This window comes from Callorhinus ursinus, unplaced genomic scaffold (assembly GCF_003265705.2).
Source record: "Callorhinus ursinus isolate GAN/ISIS: 27379988/994484 unplaced genomic scaffold, GSC_fseal_2.0 scaffold128, whole genome shotgun sequence".
Taxonomy (NCBI): domain Eukaryota; kingdom Metazoa; phylum Chordata; class Mammalia; order Carnivora; family Otariidae; genus Callorhinus; species Callorhinus ursinus.
In genome coordinates this window covers 663,038-683,943 of record NW_027397190.1, presented here as the reverse complement: position 1 = coordinate 683,943, position 20,906 = coordinate 663,038, and the positions used below count along the sequence as shown (strand labels likewise).

The window sequence follows — 20,906 nt, the reverse complement described above, 5'->3', positions numbered from 1 at the left end:
TGTTATGACAGGTAATTTTATAAATATTGTTTTGACAGACACTGAACGTGCCAGAGGCAGCAAGCCCATGCAGGGGAACATGTGAAGTATTCAAACGACTTTCCTGAAAATGAACTTCATGTTTTAAATAATAGATGTTTCTCTCCCAGGATAAACCTTAAATATTCCCATTTTCACTGAAATGACATGTTTTTAAAAGGATGGATTTCTACCCACAGTCCGCTGTGTTCCACATGCTCTCAGGGAGGCGCCGCAGTGCGGCCCCGGGGGACATGGAGACTCTCATTTCCAAATCATGTGACTGCAGTGGGGCCGCTCCTCACACTGTGGAACACGCCTTAGCCACACGAGAAACCGTTTTGGCTAGAGACTCATTTACATCTTATTGTGTTAAATGTCACAGAATGAAGCCACAAGTGGCAAAAATTGTCCCTCAATCAGGTTCTGATTTTACTTTTATGTTTCCTGTTATAAAAATGTAGATTTGAGTCCGTCACAGCATAAAGGTTTGTAACTCATTAAATTGACAAAGGACTGAAGCACCCTCCCCCGCAAGGACACGGGAAGTCGAGCTGGCCGGACAAGCTGGTCTTGGCCGCAACCCTGACCCAACGCCGTTCATGTGGGCATACTCGTGTGTTCACATGGGAAGGAAACGTTTCAGCTGGGAAAGGAGAGGCATTTCGTTTCTGTAGGATTAAAGCAACATCACCAAGAACCACATCGAAACGGGTGTTGTGTGCAGGCTCTCTTTTTTGGCCTCATTGAGGTCCTTGTGTGCACGGGGTCATGGGACAGCGAGTGCACGCGCAGGGCTGAGAGGAGCCGTCCTGTGTCCTCGCCATACGTGCCGACCACACGGCTGCGGCCTCTTCCGGCCCTCCGCGGAGACTCAGGCCCGTGTCAGCTGCTCAGCCCGTATGCACACACCTGTAAGACACGTGTGTAGTCTCTGTGCATCAGGCGCCTGTGGATCTGGATGAAAGTACAGTTGTTTCAATATGAAAAAGCCACTTTGACGATGACCACATCCACAGATGCGTGGAACCCTGTCTCTGGCAGAAAACGATGAAAACAGCATGCCCAATGCACGTGTTTCTCTCCCAACTTCCCGACCAAGCACAGCACTCTGCAGTGTGTCTGGAAAGCCCTGATGTGAGTGTGTGTGTGTGCACGTGCCCATGGGGTCTGAGTGTGTGAGTGTGCAAGCGGTGTGCGTGTTGTGTGTTTGGATGTGTGTGAGTGCACAGGTGTGTGCGTGGGTGCGTGTGGGGTCTGAGTGTGCGAGTGTGCATGCGGTGTGCGTGTTGTGTGTGAGTGCACAGGTGCATGCTGCGTGGACGTGGGCAGGACACTTGGGAACACTTCTTGCTCCCCGTCCATGCATACCCTCCTGCACTGAGCACCTGTCTCCGGAAGATTCCCCAGGTGATGGTCAGAGTCTCACTTAACTGAGACGTGGGGCACACGGGACACCCGGCCCTCAGCCTCACCCAGTGGCCTCACTCAGGAGCGCCCGGTTCTTATCTGCCCTGGGAGGTGGCAGGCTGGGCCTGGCATTCATGTTGCACACACATTCATGTGTGCAAATCTGCCTCCTGAACAGTCTCATTGTGTGGATCCTCTTCTGGGAACTCAAAACTTGTAAGTGATTTATTTTCTAATTAAGTCAAAACAGTAAGTAAATGAGTCTGGTATCAGCGTGGTTTTGATTAATGGCTCGCTGCTGATTTGAACTACACTTGGGGCAGCAGGTGGTTGCTCCTCTGGGTTAATGGATTCTAGGGTTGGATCTCCATTCTTAATCGCCAATATGACATTGGAAACATTTGTGTTGAAGCTTCTAAGTCGGGTTGAGGACGAAGGCAGTCACGGATCTGGAACAGATGTTGTGATGCACTGCGGCTGCTGATGGGGAAACAGAAGCTGGCTCTCACAAACCTCCAAGCAGCACGGCCTTGCCGTGTCTTCCTCCCCAAGCTGGGGCACCCCTAGGGAGGCTTGGGCTCTCACCCCATGTGGACAGTGATGTGCGTCCACGTGGCACATGGACACCTGCATTCTCCAGGAAACGAAACATGCGCTGCCTGACGCTGGGGAAGAGCTTACCTCCTCACCTCCTCACGGGCGGCTGACGAGCGTGCGCCTTTCAGGTTCCAGTGGCGTCTCGCTGGCCATCTCCTGGTTTCTCGGAAGAGGCAGTGACAACGACGGTGAGTGGTGGGCTGGCCACATCACAGCGGAAGCTGCGGCTGTGCCTGCCAAGCCTGCGGAGACCAGCCCCACTGCCCGCGCCGGTGTCCCACGTCTGGGCCGCTGTTCCTGCTCCTGGAGTTTGTTCTCAAATCGGGACATTGACACGCATTTACAAACCTCGCTGGAATTGCTGCGAGGCTGAGGAACGTGGTACAGAGCGTGAGGGTTGGGCTCCCTCCACGGTCCTCCTGCCTGTGGAGAAATCCCCGTCTACGTTCACGCCGGAGTCTGTCTCTCCCTGTGACACCCCGTTGGCGGTCTTCGCCTCAAGTCCCCTCCCGGCTGCCCCGCTCCCAGGGACGCCCTCTGTCATTCCCGCTGGTGTTTGCCTCCATGCTTGGCCCCCTGAGGGCACGGTGGCCACCTGTCCCCGTTGCCCGGGCCAGCGCCACCGGGCAGGACCTTGTGAGCCTGCACCTGCCTCCTCGGGGTGGGTGAGGCGACCTCAGGGTGGCCTCCTCACGGCCGGCATGGAGGCAGAGCCTGGGTGTCTGCGTGGGCGCCCTCACGCCTCCGGCCCCCCCGCGTGTGCCTCGCCTGCCGGCACCGCAGCAGGGTGCTGTGGGGTGTTCACCGGGCGTCCGGCTCTCACGGCGGCCCTGTGGGTGGGATGGTGAGGGTGTGTGTCCACACTGCAGGCCGCCCTTCCATAGGTTCTCGGAGAGCCCCAGCTGCCGGCCGGCCGCACAAGCATGGGCGGACGACCCTGGCCTCTGTGCTTATTCCCAGCACTGGTAGTGTTCCCATACGCCTGTCACCACGGCGTTGGACTGTGGCGTTAGAGCGACTCCCTGTTGTCAAGGGAAGCAAGCATGAAAATGAAAAGCAGGAGACGCGGAACAGCTTGGGGGTGCCAGGCCCTTTCTAGGCTCCAGGCTCCGCTCTGGGGGCGCAAGCTGCCAGGCACGGGGCCGCGTTTAGCCGTCACCTGCCCCTGGAGGGGACAGGCCCTGAGCCAGGAGAAAGGGGCCCACCGTGTTTATGGCTGTTTGTCTGCAACTGTCCTCTTTGCTGATAGGACGGTTGTGAGTGAGAAAGGGGACCCTGCCCTGCCCGGTGCACATCTGAATTTATTAGGGCAAGAGTTTCTGCAACTATCTTGGCGCTGCCCTAGGTTCCTGGGGGTGCGAGCCACACACGGTCCTTACAGCAGACACTTGCCAGGCGGAGAGCAGACCGCGCCATCACAAGCTGCTGGCAGAGGGAGGAGGTGGGCTGGAGGAGAGGCTTGGTGGGGAGGCAGGGCCCTCCCAGCTGCTGCTGCTGCAGGAGTTGAGCACAGCCACATGTGGCCACATCCACGTCCCGGGTGCTGCTCATAGTGGTGCTGCAGCACGTGTGCGAGATGCGTGCGTGCAGTACACGTGGGTGCGTGTGTTTGAACGGAGGTGACAGGAGTGCTCACAGCTGACACGTGACCATGAGTAGATCATAGAGACGCAGCCGGGGGCTGGGCTATGGGGGTTACTTAGCACCTAGCACTTGCTGCGCGATGTCCTTGTGAATTAGTCTCTGCTTATAAATATTTCTGAGCCGTGGGCGTGTAGGGTGCTTAGTGGGGTGTTCTTGTTCTCTTGCCAGCTACACGGCTACTTGGAGAATGAGCCACTCACACTACAGCTGTTCATTGGGACGGCCGACGACCGCCTGCTGAGACCCCACGCCTTCTACCAGGTCCACCGGATCACAGGCAAGACCGTCTCCACCACCAGTCACGAAGCCATCCTCTCCAACACCAAAGTCTTGGAAATCCCACTGCTACCAGAGAACAACATGCGAGCCATGTAAGCTGTGCACCCGCCTGGGGCGGTCGGGGGGTGGGTGCTGGGCCGTGGGGCTGCGCGTGCGTGGCTGGGGTGCTGGGGTGTGCGTGGCTGGGGCAGTTGGGGCAGGTACTGGGCGGTGTGGCCTGCATGCCCATCTCTCTGCCCTGGGCTCAGCACCCACGTAAACCATAGATCCGTAGGCTGATGGGTTTTTGTAGGGCTTCTGCCGCTGTGCACGTGGTACTTGAATAGTTCGGTCCCCATGGCCAGTCCCCCCTCATGCTTGCGTTCACCTCCTGAACACGACACCTGTTTATTTCTGAGTTCGGTGGTGACCAGATGCAAAAACTGAAAACGGAAGGAGCACAGTCTACGTGGACCCAGTTCTCCCTGGGTGGTTCTGTCGTCCCTGACGCGAGTGGCTCTGACGTGCGTCTGGACTGCCCTCGTGGCTCCGTGGAAGCTGTCTCTAAGCTGATGATTGACCTCCTCGTGTGCAAAGAGGCCCATGTTCACAGCCTCCCCGCTGCCTCCTCCCCTGCTCCCTCCCACTGTTGGGCGCCCCACACTCCAATCCCAGGGTGTGAAGAGCGGGGGCCCGTGGCCGGGCTGGGGGCGGAGCGGGGCACCCTGTGTCGTGCGTCAGGAACTGAGAGACAGGTGTGGACTCTTTTCCTTGTTCCGGGTAGTGTGGACTGTGCTGGGATTCTGAAGCTTCGAAACTCGGACATCGAGCTGCGGAAAGGGGAGACGGATATCGGGAGGAAGAACACCAGGGTGAGGCTTGTCTTCCGGGTCCACATCCCACAGCCCAACGGCCGGACATTGTCCCTGCAAGTGGCCTCCAACCCCATCGAGTGCTGTGAGTATCGGAGCTGGTGCCGTGTCCCATGCTCTGTTTTGTGGCCCCTTTCCTGTCTTGATTGTTCATGGAGACTCGTGGACTGGACTCACGTGGGCATCACTCTCACATCCCTTGCCTGTCGCGACGACTCCTGAGGAGCTCGCTGTGCTGGGTTCAGGTTCGCAGGTTGTGCATGTGGCGGGCCCACCTGCTCCCGGCGCCCGCGCGGAAAAGAGGGCAGTTTGTCCGAAACCCCGAGCTGCTTGCACTCGCCACGTGTGAGCTAATCCCCTGCGTATCAGAAACCCGAGCAGCGGGATTTTGGCGTCTGGTCCGTGGGGTCCAGCGAATCTAAGTTTGTCGGCCCGCGTCGGCCTCTCGCCTTCCCTGCCCGCCCCTGGTTTTCACTTCCCTTGTGGTGGGCATGATTCAGGTGCGTCCAGCCTTGGGCCTGAGCACCCTGCTCCTTTGGGGGCCCCTCTTCCTTCCCTCTCGGGGTGTGGCTGTCACAGGACACTCAACCTGCCCCCGCAGCTCACCTGCCCACCTGTCTCGGTGGGAGGGTCTGGGTTTGGTTCCCTCATCTCTGACCTGACTGACCCACCTCAGTACCCAGATTCCTTCCCTGCAGTGTGTCCTGTGGCCCCCCACGTGGAGCCCCACAGGCACCTGTCCCCACACCTCAGCACAGCCCAGGGGACCCGCCACAGGCCACTGCACGTGTCTGAAGCGTGGCCTCCTCCCTGCAGACCCGCTGGCTGGCTGAGAGCCACGGGTGCGCACCTGGCCGCAGAAGCTCCTGCCCGGGAACGTTGGTGGCCTCACCGCACTGTCCTCCCCAGATGACCTGACCTCCCTGCACTCCGTGCCTTGTCCCAGCCCCTCGGGTCCTGCGGCTCCTGGCTCTGACAGGACCGAGAGCCCCGAGACCCCACCCCCGGTTTACATGGGGCCCGCGCCCCCGCAGCGCCTGGGTCGAGGTCTCGCTGTGGCTCCCAGTTTCAAGCCCGCGCTCCCTTCACCGTCCACACGGGTGCTCCTCTCCTAGAGCGGTGCGTCAGTGTGTCTGTTCTGCGCAGAGGCCGAGGGTCCCCCTGGGGTGGCATATTTACTCCACGGAGGCCCACGCACAGACCCACACGTGCACACATCCCCGCGTCTTGATTTTCCCGTGGGCACAAGTCAGTTGTGCGCCTGCCCTGGTCGTCTTTGCGTGATGACGCGAACCTGCCATGCAGCTGGTGCATCTCATGCTGGAGGCTGTCCGTGTAGGCGCCATGCCCCCCCACCAGACCCCGAGGCGGCGCCGGGAAGTGCCCGTTCCTGACAGACTGGCCGACCCCGGGCCCCCCCTCAGGATGGTGGCGTGAGGTGGGGCCGGGGCACATGCTCACTCTCCTGTTCTGACCCCATGCAGCCCAGCGGTCGGCCCAGGAGCTGCCCCTCGTGGAGAAGCAGAGCGCAGCCAGCTGCCCTGTCCTCGGTGGGAAGAAGATGGTCCTGTCTGGCCACAACTTTCTGCAAGACTCCAAGGTCATTTTCGTGGAGAAAGCACCAGGTACTTTCCTTGCAAACAGACCGTGGAGCGTGTCCCGCTTTGGGCGCTGGTGGGGATTGGTTCCTGGAGGCGGAGTGAGGCCGCTCGGTGGGGCTCTGCGTGCTGGAGAGCGGGAGCAGCTCACGTAGCTCTGGCCTGTCGGAGGCCTGCCTCCACTTGCTGCCCGTGGCCCCTTGCCCGGACTGGATGGACGTCTGCTGCTTGGCTCTGAGCAGCCCCTGCTCCTGGCCACCGCGGGGCCGTCTCGGGAAGCACTGTTCTGCTCTGCGTAGGAGGGCTTCTCGCCGCTCCGAGCCACGGCCTCTTGGCAGCGGGCATGTGGATGCAGAGCAGCCGTAGTAGACGGTGGGACCTGCATTTGGACCGGAGGCCCCTCCACACCCCTTGGCATCCTTCTGGCCCCTGTTCTGGGTGCCGCCCCGGGATGCAGAGGCGGGTGCTGCTCTTCTCCGTGTGACCGGTGCCTCCCAGCATTGTGTGTGTGTGTCAACTACTCTGCCTGTGTAGATGCGTTGGCAGGTATAGACCTTGTGTGTGTGTGTGTATGTGTGTGTGTGTCTGTGTGTGTGTGCAGTGGTGGAGCTACACGTGCAAGGTGAACAGTCTCTTCTTTCTGACGTTTGGTGATAAGGCCCTGGGTGTGCTTCTGCCCCGGGACGCCCGACCCATCTGGGGAGAGGCCACTGGGCACTCGCACAAATAACGCACAAGGGCGGGCGAGAGCGTGTGCAGGGCTCGCCTCTCTCTGCAGCTTTGATTCAGGAGCCAGGTCCCTGCCGAGCGTGCCCCGTGGGCATGAGGCCCTGCCCCCGACGGGGTGGCTCCTCCCCGTTTCCAAGGGGACTGATGCAGGACCCACGCTGACCACTGGAAACCACGGTGGGGTTCAGCCTCCACGACGGGGTCCTGATTTTGTGCCAAGAGCAGGAAGCTTAAGTGCCTCCATCAAAATGGGCTTGAAAGTCCTCCGTGTTCTGCGTGGTCTGCCTGTGTAATCATGCACATAATTGGGAAACATGTTGTGAATTATGGAGAAAACCGACTAAGCATAATGATCAGGAGAATTTGCGTTACTGGAACATTCTTCTTTAGAGGAGGCTAATTTTGAAATGATTTAACTTTTTGAGCTTTAAATGTGTAAATAAATGTGTTGGGGGAGGGTCACCCGACATGGTGCTCTGCTCACTGCACAGCAAGGCGACATGCTGGGACGTGGCCCAAGTTGCCGCTTTTCTGGTTGCACGAAGGAGAAGTCCACGTGGCTTCCTTCCCCGCCTCCCTGACCAGTCCTTATTGTGGTGCTGGGATGAGACCATGGGGGTCTCCTGGATGCTCCCTGCTCTGTGGGCGCCATGGGGCTCCTTCTGCAGGGCAGGCTCTCCCGGCCTGGCTGTCCTGCTCAGTCCTAGATCTCTGTTCCGTGGCCTGGTGGTGCCACGTGGAGGTTGGCCACGAGCCCACAGTGTGGGGACCTTAGTCCATGGATGCATAGCTGGCACCATCCTCCCCTGGGGACCCTCCAGCCACCACTCCTGAAGTGGCCTGGTGCCCCCAGCACGGCCGGCGAGACGCGGGTGTGGAGGGCGATGTGGTCGCAGGTTGTGCCCGACCCAAGTGGGTATAAATGCCGTGGTTACACGTCTGGATGCTGTCGCTCGCTCGAGTGTGTACTTAAGGTGGTTTGCTTGTTCACACGTGTGCACACGAGTTTTAACTCTGGGCAGAGGGGGCACTCGTGCTTCTAACGCATCCCGATGCACTCCATAACTGTAACTAGGCTTTTCCTAGTTGACTTTTTGTAGAAACCGTTAAAGGCAAATTAGGTTACCGTTGTCCCATAGGTTTTTGATGAGGTCTTTGGTCTGTGGCAAAGTTCAGTCTTTAAAGTGCTGTTTGGCGCTAAGGCCGGAATGTGATCAGGGAAACCCTCGTCACGGGAGTCCCGAGCGTGAGCCCGCCAGGAAGGCCCGTGTGGTCCCCGTTCTTCCGGCTGCTCTGGGTGTCCCGGGGGTGCCTACCGCCCTGTGTCTGGGCCTCCCTGCAGTCGCACTGGGCTTACGCACTAGTGACCCAGAGCTTTGTGAGGGTTTCAAGGAGTGGTTCTTTCTGCCTGGGGGCTGGCCACACCTGCTGTATCTCCCAGGAGAAGGAGGGGCATCTGGCACCTGTGCTGAGAGCAGCATTCAGCGTCTTCGTAGGCGGCGGTGCCAGCCCCGCTGGTGGGTGTTGGTGGGTCCCCGGGAGCCAGCCCAGGCAGGAGGAGGGGCTGGGGGGACCTCACAAGATGTGAGGTGTGTGAGAGCAGGTGTGTGAGAGCAGGTGTGTGAGCAGGTGCATGTCAAGGCATGAGAGCAGGTGTGTGAGAGCAGGTGTGTATCGTCTGTAATGAGCGTGAGTGGGGGCTGTGTGTGTGAGGATCCCCTCTGTTGTCGTGGGGGTGCAGCCGCCCGCGCTCCTGGCCACATCGTGTGGCAGGGACAGTGTGTGCGGGAGCCCCAGGTGCCCTGTGATCTTTCTGTCCGAGTCTGACCACAGCCGGGCAGAGCCGGCGGGGCTGCGTTCTGAGGGCTCTCGTCATCCAGGGTGCAGCGGCAGCCTGGCCGGCACCCGCACCTCCTCTCGCGCCCTGGTCCAGGGCCGTGGCCACGGGGCTATGGTTTCTACTTCCTTGGCGTGCTGGTTCTGAAAGGTTTCTGGAAATTGTGCAGACACAGACACCGCCAGCTGGTGGTGTGGCTCACACACGTGCAGGTCGTGACGTGGCGTGTGGAGGAAAGATGTCTCCGTCGGAGTTTCCCGGGGTGTTTGTGGGAGGCGGTGGGAGCACACATCTGTCCACTGAGACAGCCGCTGCCCCTTGCTCGCCCACGTCAGCGTGCCGAGGCCTGACCTCCACGGACGTTGTTCTCAGGCAGCCCGCTCTGGTGAGCGCTCCGCAGGGCCTGTGGCTGTGCGGGTGGGGGAAATAGCTGGTGCCCCTAGGACAACGTCACCTGTGACCCTACCTGAGACTGACGACTCTGAAGCCACGCTCATTTCCAGTGAGCCAGCATGCAGCCTCGAGAAGGCTTTTTCTTACGCTGTGGTCTCAGATCGAACGCTCGCCCCCCAGTTGTAAACTACGGGACATTTCGAGTGGTCTCGGGGTCTGCCCGTGTCCCAGAACCCCCTTCTCCTCCCCAGCTCAAGAGCTTCCCTTTACTGATGTCCCAGCATGCGCCCTGGTGCCCACTGGGGAGATGAGGCTTCAGCCCAGCCAGTGGGGATTCCCCTCCCTCACTGGGCTCTCCTGTGGGGACCCAACATGCTCTCCAGGCCCAGCATTCGAGAGACGGGGCGGCCAGTGGGGGCTCAGCATGCCCTTCCTGGGGCGTGGTGACCTGCGCTGGACAGTGTGCAGAGGACCCAGCATGGGCAGGAGGGCCTCTCCGCAGGCCCCCACGGGGCTTCCCGAGTCAGACCAGAGGCCTTGTGCCCTTGCCGGGAGAGGGTTGTCACTGAAATTTCCTTTCTCCAGGCTGGTGGCCAGTCTTTTCTTGTGCTTTGCCCCAAACCATGCCTGGGTTCTCCCAGCTCAGCACTGAAGTGACATCCAGAAAGTGGGCCCAGGTCCCTCCCCAGCAGGGAGGGTATTCTGTTCCAGATCCCGCCCTCTGGCACCCATGGGTCTTGATGGGAAGGGGCGCAGGAGTGGGTGGGTGTGCAGAGGATGCTGCTGGACGAGGTCACACAGGCTCCCTCTTCTTCCTCCTGTCGCAAGGCCGCCTACACGCACGCCACACACGCTTTGGAGAATGTACGTTTTACGCCTGCTTTGTTGAGGTGGAACTCACCAACCACTCAGGTCATCCATTTCAAGTTCAGGGGTCTTTGGTCTACTCGGCTAGGCAGCCATCTCACTAATTCAGACATTCCCAAACACCATCCACCCCATTCTCCCAGCCTGGCAGCTTCGAAGCCACTTCCTGTCCATGTGGACCCGCTGGTTCTGGACGCTGCCCTGCCCGGAGTGGCGGTATTGGTCCCCGCTGTGTCTGGCTTCTGCGCTGAGCGCATGTCTTCAGCTGTGTCCACACAGGGTGTGTGTTGAACTTCGTCCCTCTCGAGACTGCTATAGCATTCCATCATGTGGATGGACCACGTTGTGCTAACCCACTTGCAGTGTGGACATGGGGCTTGTGCCCACCTTTTGGGTCTGGTGCTCTCTCAAACACAGGTTCCTCTGTGGACGTGTGTGCCCTTCCCTGGGCGTTGCCCGGGTGTGGAGTCCTGGTCATTGGAAGGCCACGTTCAGCCGTGTGGGGACCAGCCAGGCTGAGCCCCATGGCAGGAGGCTGATTTCTTTCTCCTCTGGAATCTCTTCTGTAGGAAACAGGCTGCTTTGAGCGGTGTTGGGGGGGCCCCTGAGTGAGGCTTGGGGAGTTTCAGGGATTGAAGGAAGTGAAGACCGGCTGCGTGGAGGCGCTCCCCCTGGGTAGCACCCCCCAGTGCCGCCGACCCCGCATGCTCGAGAGTCAGCACCCTGTCTCTTCCGTGGCCCCCACAGGAGTGTGGAGGGGCCCCCTGTGTACACCTCCCCCACTGCTTTCCTTGACAGCCGCCCCGTTATGGCGTTCGGTGTGCAGCCTGCCCTCACGGCCGGCAGACAGGTGGGGAGGAGACCATGTGCACGTAGCCGTGGGCCCCGGGAACGTGTGTTCCACCACGCAGATGTGTGATTCGGTCTGATCGGGCCTCTGCTGTTTCCATCCTGCCCATTGGCTGCGTGACCAGCAAACCGCTTCAGCTGATGCTGTGACTTGGGAGGAAGCTGGTCACTTGGCGTCTGCGCCCCTGCTTGCCAGGGGCTCGAGTGGCTGTGTCTCAGGAAGCTCTGATGCTCCCGTGGAGGCTGGGGGCCCCACGTGTGGCCCCGTCCGGCCCCAAGCCGCCCCGGGAGCTGTGTGACTAAGAGCTGGGCTCAGAGGCTGCGCCAGCCACAAGCCAGCCGTGGAAGCCTCCAGGCGGGCGGGTGTGGTGGGGAAGCCTTTCCGATGACTCACACTGCAGGGAATTCCCTAATGATTCGGAATATTTTTACTTCTGGGCTTGTGCACAGTTTCCTACCGAGGACCCAGGGAGCTCTTGATAAGGTTGGGGCTCCCAGGCTCGTTTGGGGCTGGCCTTTCCCGTCCCCATAGAGTCTGGGGCTTTGCTTGGCACCCAGGCCAGGCCTGCCTTTGGCTGGAGCTCCACAGAAGCCGACGCCCAGAGGCCGGATGCCCAGAGGCCGGACAGCAGGGCCCGCACCACCAGCTCCTGCTGGAGACCAGCGACCCTTCCCTCTGGCGCTGGTACACGTGGGAAGCAATTTTGTAATTTCCTAGCGTCCACGATGGTGAGCCACGTTGAATGGCCTCAGTGCTTCCGTCTTCGGACAGTCAGTCTGTGTACACTTCTGTGTCTACACAAGTGGAAGCAGCTCATTTAGGACCCTCAATAGAAACAGGCCACACGCCTGCCCCCGTGGGCTGTGACTCAACCACAGATACAAAGACTCAGGGAAAACAGGGCCAGAGCCCAGGACCGTCCTCAGGTGGGCAGGAAAGTGCAGGCAACGAGCTCCTGCGCCGCGGGCCTTCCAGAAGCCGGCATTTAACGGGAGCATCTGGGTGCGTCTGTTTGTGCTCCGTTGACCTGCACCTAGCAGGGCTGGCGTGTGGGGGAGCTGAACGTAGCGTGCACTGTGGGCCTGTGTGGCTGGCCGGCCCTGAGCCGACGCTCTGACAAGGACTGGGACCCACCCGCCCAGGAGGGGCTGGAGTAGGAGGGCTCTGCTGTCACATTTGGCCCACGGGCTCCACAAAGCACCCCGTCAGCTTCGTGACGCGGATGAGCCCACAAGGTGTGTTCACAGCGAGGCCGGGTCTGCTCTCACCCCCCTCTCGGAGGGAAGATGGTGGGCGCCGGGTCCCTTTGTTGCTGAGCGCCCTGGCCCTGGCCCTCCCTGGGCCTCGGCTTCCCTCCTGCCCCCACTCCGATGGGAGGCCCAGACACTCGAGAATTCCTCAGGAAAGCCTGAGCTGTGCTTTCCACCAACAGACGGAGACCGGGCAGCAGCCAGAGCTGCCCCCAGCCGTCCAGGTTTGAGACCTAAAGCTGCGTTTCTCTGAAGCTGTTTTAAGAGGCACCGAGAACATGAGAGACTTGCTTACAGGAAGAATAATTTCGATTTCCTTAAGCGAGGGGTGGGTGGGGCCGCAGCCCGCGAGCCCAAGGCGGGTCTGGCCTACGCGGCCTAGACAAGCCTGCCCTGTCCCCACGTGGGGCACCTGGACCCCCATCCCCAGCTCACAATCATCCGTCAGCTTGGGGGGCTGGGAGGTTAAGGATGCTTCTGCGCTCTGGAAAGTGAGCGGCTTTGTGGAAGTCTTGGTTGGTGCCTTTGAGAACGGGACGGTGTATTTTTAGTTTCCAATTATGTTTTCCTGGAGGAGACACGGACACTGATCCCTTGGGCCACTGGTCTGCATTTTATCACCGAGTGGGTTCATCTGGTGGGTAATTTGCTCCGGGACCTTGGGTGTCCCGAGAGGCTGGTGTGGTCCTGGCAAGCCGACGCTGCTCTGGGCTCTGTGTGACTCACATTTCCTCCCTCTGTCTCCACCCTCCTCCCCTGCCCGCCCGCACTGTCAGGCAGAAAGAGGAGATTTTGTCTAATTTATTTATAATTTAGGATCTGTAAGACACATACATCTCTTCTTCGGAAACAGAGCAGGAGCAAAAACTAAGTATGTCTCGCTGTAATTGTTCGTTTGGGGACAGACTTCATAGAAGATGGGGAAGGGGGCGACCTTGGCAGGAGACTGACCTCAGTTAATTCAAAGTAACTACCCAGCCGGTCCCCACACAGTTGGCCGGCCATAGAGGGGCTTCCAAAGGCCAAGTACTCGGTTTGCAGACGTTCCCGCCAGTGTACTTCTCGAGGCTCCCTCCCTCGCAGGCCTGGGCCTGCAGAACACTGAGCCCTTTCAAGGCCTATTGGGAGCCTTTTTACTTTTTTTTAAACATGCAAACGGCCACTGGGGTAAGGTTAAAAATACCATGTTTTGCATTTCTGTATCCTGATGTGGCAAGAAGTCGTCACAGAAAGGATTTTATCGTTTAGCTGGCAGTTCCTGTGGGCAGAGGCAGGACCGTGGCTCCTGGGCTCTCACTCGTTAGAATAACTCTGCTCCCAAAACATACAGGCTTTGCAGGCACCCTCATTCGGCCCCTGCTCCCAGTGTTTGCACCTCAAGGCTGGAGTCACTGACAAGAGCCAGGACACACACCTGGGTCCAGGTCTGAGGACCATGCACTTTTTCCCAGGTCCTGGCATTTCTGCTGGGCTCGCACTCCCTTGACAAAGCTTGGCATGTAGAAACCCTCCCACATCTGGTGTGAGGCTGGGGCGGCGTGCCTGTGGACGTAGGCAGGGGGGCAGATTTCTGGGGCACTCGCTGCATGTGGCTCCCTCTCGCAGAGCTAGGGGCCTTCAGGCTCCGCCAGGCTCCCTGCCCCCACGTCTGGGCCTGGCACGTCCTCTCCGCCGGTGACCCACACACGACTGTTTGCTCTTACGAGTTAACAGCCAGGATGGCCTGAGCTAGTCAGAGGGCGGTGGTCTGTGGGGTCCCCTGTGCCTGGTGAAGGCACACGGTCTTGTGCGGTGGGCTTGACCAGGCATCCAGAGTGACCAGCTTCCCTCTACCCCTTTCTTCTAGACGGTCACCACATCTGGGAGATGGAGGCGAAGATGGACAGAGACCTGTGCAAGCCGGTAAGTACGGCCAGACATACAGCCCGTGGTGGCACCGGCTGGCTCTGGAGGCTGGGGGTTTCCTGCTCGCGGGAGCGACGAGACATACCAGATGGAATAACAGAGCACAAAGCGGACACTGTGGTAAAGCGCTTCCTGAAACAAGTGTTCTCAGGACACAACCCGCTGGAGGGCAGGACCCCTGCCCCCAGGAGGTGCTCCGTCCCCTGTGGGGACCGTGGGCTCACACCTGAGCCCCCCCGGTGATCGTTGTCACCAGGGGTCCCGTGGAAGCCGCTGTTCTGAGTATGAGTGGGCACCTCACCTGCCCCAGCATGCCAGGCTGCGTGAGGTTCCACCGGCGTCCTTGGCACCCATCACCAAGTAGACTCTTGTTTTGAATATGAACTAGATGCGAAGTCAGGTCTCATGGTGCCACTCAGATGTGTGCTCATTCCATCTGCCAGTTAGCTGGTGTGCTCGTAGGTGCCGGCAGGCTGCGGAGCAGGGGCCTGGCCTCGTGGAGGCCGCCGCGCATCTCTCAGGCCCACAGACACCCGGCGTGCATGCACCCACGCGGACACCCAGCCTCTCACAGCTCCTTGGTACTGCTTGTGCATGTGGGTACCTGCAAGGTCTTTCCTGCCCCCGTGGTTGTTGGTGGAGGAGGGAGGATGGTCGTCTACAGGTCTGCAGTTCATGCTAGCCGGCACACCGTTCCTCATCCCCGGACCTTTCACTGGAGCCTTATGTTTAAAGTGGATTTCTCATAGACAGCAAATAGCTGGGTCTGACAGTCCGTCTGTTCAGTGGTGTATTTAGAACATTGGTGTTCAAAGTGATTATTGACAGAGTGGGATTAACCTCTCCTATCGCGTGTGAGTGTGTTTTGCTTGGTCCCAGAAAAGCAGCAGGGGACTTCAGGCTGACCTAAGACTGTGGCCAGCAGGTGACTGAAGAGGTTCAAAGTCCTCCCAAGCTCTGTAGCTCAGCCCACTGACCATGGTGGACGGGCGTGTGTGGCCCCCAGCTAACCCTGCTGACCATGGACAGGTGTGTGTGGCCCCTAGCTCAGCCCACTCACCGTGGACAGGTGTGTGTGGCCATTCTCACAGTGCCGGGAAATGGGAAGTTGGCTTACTCAGAAATAGTGCTCAGGGCAGGAACATACTGTTTTCTCAGGGCTCCCGGGGGCCTTGGGGTGTTGTAGCAGGGTGCACAGGGAGCCTTTGGGTGGTGGGATTTCTGACGCCATTAGGTAGGTATCTCTGCCCTGCGGCTGGTGGGACTCTGAGTCACGAGGGGGACCCCCAGCCACCATGGAGGTAGCTGTCTGACGGCTGCTCACTCACGGCAGGCCCAGGACCGCCCGGGTCCTCACAGGTGGCTCTATCAGGATGAAGCATCTCTACTTGGGACTTCAGCTTCCTTTTCCAAAGCTCTAATCCAACGGGTGTCAGATGGAAAAGATCCCTCCCTGGCCCCAGGGGGAAGCCTGTGCTCTGGAGCTCGCTCCCTTCCCGTGATGTCCAGGCCTCCTCCTGCACTCGGGACCTCACACGCGCACACACGAGCTTCTTCGGGTTCTGTCCCGTTTCCCGCCTGCCTGAGAAGCCCCTGGCTCAGCAGGCCCACCAGGTGCAGCCAGCTCACGGGTTTGTCGTAAACAGACACCTGGCAGTAGGACAGACAGCTGCAGGCCGCCTCCAGCAGCCTCCTGCATGCGCCCCAGCCCGCGAGGGGGCCCACCCGTCTCCCTGGAGCAGGGAAGAAGCTGCAGAAATCCGGTGGCTTTCCATATTGAGACAATTCCTGCCCAGTTTGCAGGCTCAGCTTGAGTGTCATTGACTTTTCTACTGATTTTGAATAGTTGTGTAGTTTAATGGAAGCTTAACAGTTAACGATTGGGGGTTTTAAAAGAAACATAATAGTATGTGTGAATGAGGATGTACTTTAGATTTACTATCCATTCTTCTTATCTCTTAATCGAGGTTTACTTTTAAGTATTATTTCTAATCATAAAGGAGTATGGTGTTCATTGTGGAAATTTTGAAAATATAACAAAGTATAAAAAAGAAAGCAGGCACCTTGTGTAATTTTATCCCTGCTAACGTTTGGTCCTGCCAGGCTTTCCTTGGTGTGTGTGTGCATGTGGGTCTGGGTCTGGGTGTGTGAGTGCCTGTGCATGTCTGTGTGCATCTGGTTCTGGGTGTGTGCGTGCGTGTGCATGTCTGTGTGCGTRTGTGCGTGTGGTCTGGATCTGGGTGTGTGAGTGCGTGTGCATGTCTGTACGTGCGGGTCTGGGTCTGGGTGTGTGCGTGCGTGTGCATGGCTGTGTGTGGGCCTGGGTCTGGGTGTGTGCGTGCGTGTGCATGTCTGCGTGTGGGCTTGGGTCTGGGTGTGTGCGTGCGTGTGCATGTCTGTGTGCATGTGTGCGTGTGGGTCTGGGTCTGGGTGTGTGAGTGCCTGTGCATGTCTGTGTGCATCTGGGTCTGGGTGTGTGCGTGTGTGTGCATGTCTGTGCGTGTGGTCTGGATCTGGGTGTGTGAGTGCATGTGCATGTCTGTGCGTGCGGGTCTGGGTGTGTGCGTGCATGTGCATGTCTGCGTGTGGGCCTGGGTCTGGGTGTGTGCGTGCATGTGCATGTCTGTGTGCGTGCGTGCGTGTGCATGTCTGTGTGCGTGTGGGCCTGGGTCTGGGTGTGTGCATGCGTGTGCATGTCTGTGTGGGTCTGGGTCTGGGTGTGTGCGTGTGTGTGCACACATTCACACGCACACACATGCACTCATTATGTCCCAGGCAATTTGTAAACAAAGGATTGTGCTGTATGCGTGGCTTATGTGCTGTTGTGAGTGTAGACGGGAGTTTCTTAAAGCAAGTTGCGTGGATGCGTCGAGTGCCATTTGTAATCCCTGCTTTCCCTGTGATGACAGATGTTCTGTTCCTGACTCTTTCCTGCATCTCCCTTCCCTGCTCCCACGAGGACGGTGCTGTGCACAGTGTTTCTATTTGGAAAGCTAGAGCATATCGGCCTGGGCCCGCATCAGAACAGGGCCCCAGTCACTAGAATTCATAGAAACCAAACCACAAAGTCGAACCTGGTCCGGGGGCCGCCCTGTCCTACCCGGACCTCCTGCTTCTGCCCGTGTGACGCATCATACACACTTCTTGCAGACTCTCCTGTTGACGGCTCCTCGCGGCTCAGTTTATGTTGACGGCTCCTCGCGGTTCAGTTTATGTTGAGCCTCTGTGTAAGCAGGACCTCCTCTCTGTGTCTTCCCTTCACTTCTTCTGTGGGGTCTGACTCCACGCACTCTGTGCTCCACAGTGGCTCGCTGTCGGGGAGGGCCAGCATCCCCTGCAGGGTTCTCCCATGTAGTCGAGTCCTCAGACGTAGTCTGTCTGCCCTTCCTGTTCCCCGTGCCAATGGTGAGGCAGAGACGCAGAGTGACCCGGAGCCAGGCCCTGGCCACACGTGCCCCCGCCCCGTGGGACCCACGCTTTGCCCCACTAGCTCCACGTCTGCAGGGTTCTTCTTGCTAAGGGGACGAGATGCGCAGGCGGAAGGAGATGCGGCTCGTTGCCTCTTCCAGACGGGACGTGGTCATTGAAGCACTGAAGCCGCTTTGGAGTGAGCGTGGCCCCAGGGGGTGGAGCCCAGAGGGGCCCTGCTGTCCGTGCGCACCCTCGGCAGCGGGCTTCTGAACCTCAGTTTCTTTGTCTATAAAAGGAAAAGGTTGGGCCTAAAGTTCTCTTCAGTTTTGTTTTAACATTCTTAGGATTCCATTACTAACATGATTCAATCCATTTTGCTATTAAACTGGGTAATAAGCTACAGCTTCTTTGACAAAAACCTGATTCAATGGATTTTTCTTGTTTTCTCTACTTGCTAACTTAAATCATTGGACAAAAAAAAATTGAAGAAACATTTTGGATGTGAAATCCTGTCCCGCAATGTGAAGTCGAGCACAGCGTGGGCACCTGTGGAGACCTGTCCCCTGACTTTGGCCCCTGGCGTCAGGCAAAGAGTGGTGCGCACACCGACACTGCTGGGACCCGGGCGGCCTGACCCCCAGCCTGTGTCTCCCGTAATGCCGTGCGCCCCACCTGACTTATTTCAGACCTGTACTCGAAGGAGCATAATCTTTGTGACAAGGTTGCCAATTTGCGCTTTAGACTGTGAGAGGTTAACAGCGCCCACCATAAGCCATTCTGTCCCTGTTTGTGATTTCAAACTGTCCACGCCTCTCCCAACCTGCTCACGTTGCGCTCACCCACCTTCCATCTGAGGGAGTCTGGGAGGCCGTGGCAGGCGTTGGGCCTTCGTCACAGAACCGGTCCCCGAGACATGTCTCCAGGAAGCACCTCCCCCGGGTCTTCATCACGTTACCTGAACAGGTGCTCACCGTGCCATCTGTGAGCCCAGTGTGGGACTGTTTTAGTTTCCAAAGGTCACTGGCCCTTTTGGTTTGGGCAGGCAGACGCGTGGGGGGTCTTTCGAGGACCTCTCCTGCCACGTGGCCATTCTGCCCTCAGATGAGCACCAGCGGCTTCGCACGGGGATGAGTCGGTGGCGTCTGAGGGGAAGCCCCAGCCAGCCCGCTGCCCCTGCCCCCCAGCGCACACCACCTGTCAGCTCCGGTGCTCAGGCTGCCCACGTGGGGCTGGCAGGTTCAGTCTGCACGCACATGCGCCTGTGTCACAGGCAGGCTGTTTGTGGGCATCTTCTCCTAAGCAGCTGGGACAGCCACTGGGGAGTTCTGGAGGGGCCGCGCGGGCGCATCGTGTCTGAGCCTCTCACCGTCTCCCTCCTCTCTGCCATTTCTCACCAGAACTCGCTGGTGGTTGAGATCCCGCCTTTCCGCAATCAGAGAATAACCAGCCCTGTGCAAGTCAGCTTCTATGTCTGCAACGGGAAGAGAAAGAGAAGTCAGTACCAGCACTTCACCTACCTTCCTGCGAACGGTAACGCTCTCTTTCTAACCTTAAGCACTGAAAATGAACCAAGGGGGCACTTTTTCTAAAAGACACAGGAATGCCAAGATGTTGTCGCCGTGAAACAGTGTGGTTGCCTTGTACGTTTAAGCTGCATTATCATCCCGTTAGCAAGACCGTGTCTTCAATTCTTAAAAAAAGAAGTGAAGCTTTCCGTGTATTTCCCTTTATTACTGCTGTGGGTGGGGGCTGCATATTGGGGTAATTACTGACCATTTTGCTGGCTGCTTGCAAATATAGAACAGCCCAGGGGGAGAAAAAGTACAGCCCTTCTGTGCTCAAAAGCTGAGGTGGTCTAGGTGTGTGTTTAAATTCTATAGATGTTTAAGGTGGAAAAGCAAAAAGTTATAATTATTTTGCAGGTGCCTTTAGAAATAAACCTATGCTATTGAGCCTAAAGGCTAGTGCTTGATGTGGTCATTAACTAACATTAACGATTTCTGTGCTCATGTTAATGCCCCACATCACATTCTTCTATGAATAATTGCATTTCCTTGTGACCATGAGGCTTTCAGGCCCGAGCACCTTTTACTCAATACTGTCCTCGCTGAGACTGTTTCTACACCTTGAGGATAGATGCTTAGGACTTAGGAAAATCAGTTTGCCTTTTCTGCTTCTTAAGGTGTTTCCTTAAAGAAAATACCATGTGTTTGTTTTTTTTTTTACCCCCAGAACTAGTAGAAAATAAATGTGCTCTGCCTTGTCCTCAGAGCATCGCCTGGCGTTCTGCCTCGCGGGCCAGGGTGTGCGCTCAGAGAGCACGGGATCACTTGTCATCCTGGGTTCGGTTGTGTTTTGTGTCAGCTCAGCTCAGCCAATAATCGTTTTGTACAGTAGCTCTTCTAAAAACTTGGGAGATTTGTATAATTTAAGAGGGAAATTAGTGATACACTAAAAACTATTGTGAAAGCAGCCACGTTGCTTTCTTGGTAAAATCAAGATTCTCTGAGGGTTTAGTTCTCTTTAACCATAATGTGTCATTTACAAAATAGACTAGATCGTAGGAAGGCCTAGAAGAGCTGCGCTGATGTCAGCTAGAATTAACTGTTTTCTGGGCAAATGTTAGCTGTGCCTTTGAAGATTGGAGTAACGCGATCTTGTTGTAAAGTCACCACCTCAAGAGAGGGGACGCAAGCTATAGGACTGCTTGTGTGTGGAGTGTGTGCATGTGCGCGGCTCCCGCGGGTTGGGCGCCTCATGCTCTGTGACCCTCCTGGGCTTGCGTGCTCTGCCACGTGCTCCATCCCATCTGCTCTTGGAATGAGGGGCAATATATCTTACAAGAGAAAATATTTAGTCAAAATGTAATGATTTTGTCCTAATTAAACTTCAAGCGTGGTTGACCAAAAATTGAATGTTTTAAAGAAAACCAGGCTTTATAAGAAAAATTGCTTTTTAAAGCAGTTTAGAAAATATCTCTCACATTAATGTTTTCTGCAGTCCCAGCACTGAGCAGTAACACGCTCTCCCGTGTTAGCAGGAGAGGGCCTATGCCTGTGACCTGCACCTCTTACAGGAGGGGACACAGCCCAAAGAACATGTTACTAAGATACTGGGGTGCTGAGGACTCTGCATGTGCCATCCTATCTCCCCGCCCTGCAGTGGGAATCACATGCTGCAGCCTCACCCCACAGGGACCTGACTGCCCTCTGCCCCGGGACCCCGTCCCCACGAACTCCGTCTGCCCCGGGGCCCCGTCCCCACGAA

General features: G+C 57.8%; 1 protein-coding gene across 6 annotated transcripts in view; it reads left to right on the top strand.

The window, feature by feature from the left end:
- Nucleotides 1–20,906, top strand: part of NFATC1 (nuclear factor of activated T cells 1) — a 102,252-nt gene that overhangs the window by 38,959 nt on the left and 42,387 nt on the right. For 4 of the 6 annotated variants that reach the window (XM_073890125.1, XM_073890127.1, XM_025860237.2 and 1 more), the window contains exons 4-8: nucleotides 3,838–4,040; nucleotides 4,712–4,884; nucleotides 6,284–6,424; nucleotides 14,170–14,225; nucleotides 19,037–19,169. In XM_073890125.1, coding sequence (XP_073746226.1) covers nucleotides 3,838–4,040; nucleotides 4,712–4,884; nucleotides 6,284–6,424; nucleotides 14,170–14,225; nucleotides 19,037–19,169 — 706 coding nt within the window. Of the gene's footprint in view, nucleotides 1–3,837; nucleotides 4,041–4,711; nucleotides 4,885–6,283; nucleotides 6,425–14,169; nucleotides 14,226–19,036; nucleotides 19,360–20,679 lie in introns of those variants that run through there. The other 2 variants (XM_025860240.2, XM_073890130.1) reach the window with 2 other exon arrangements.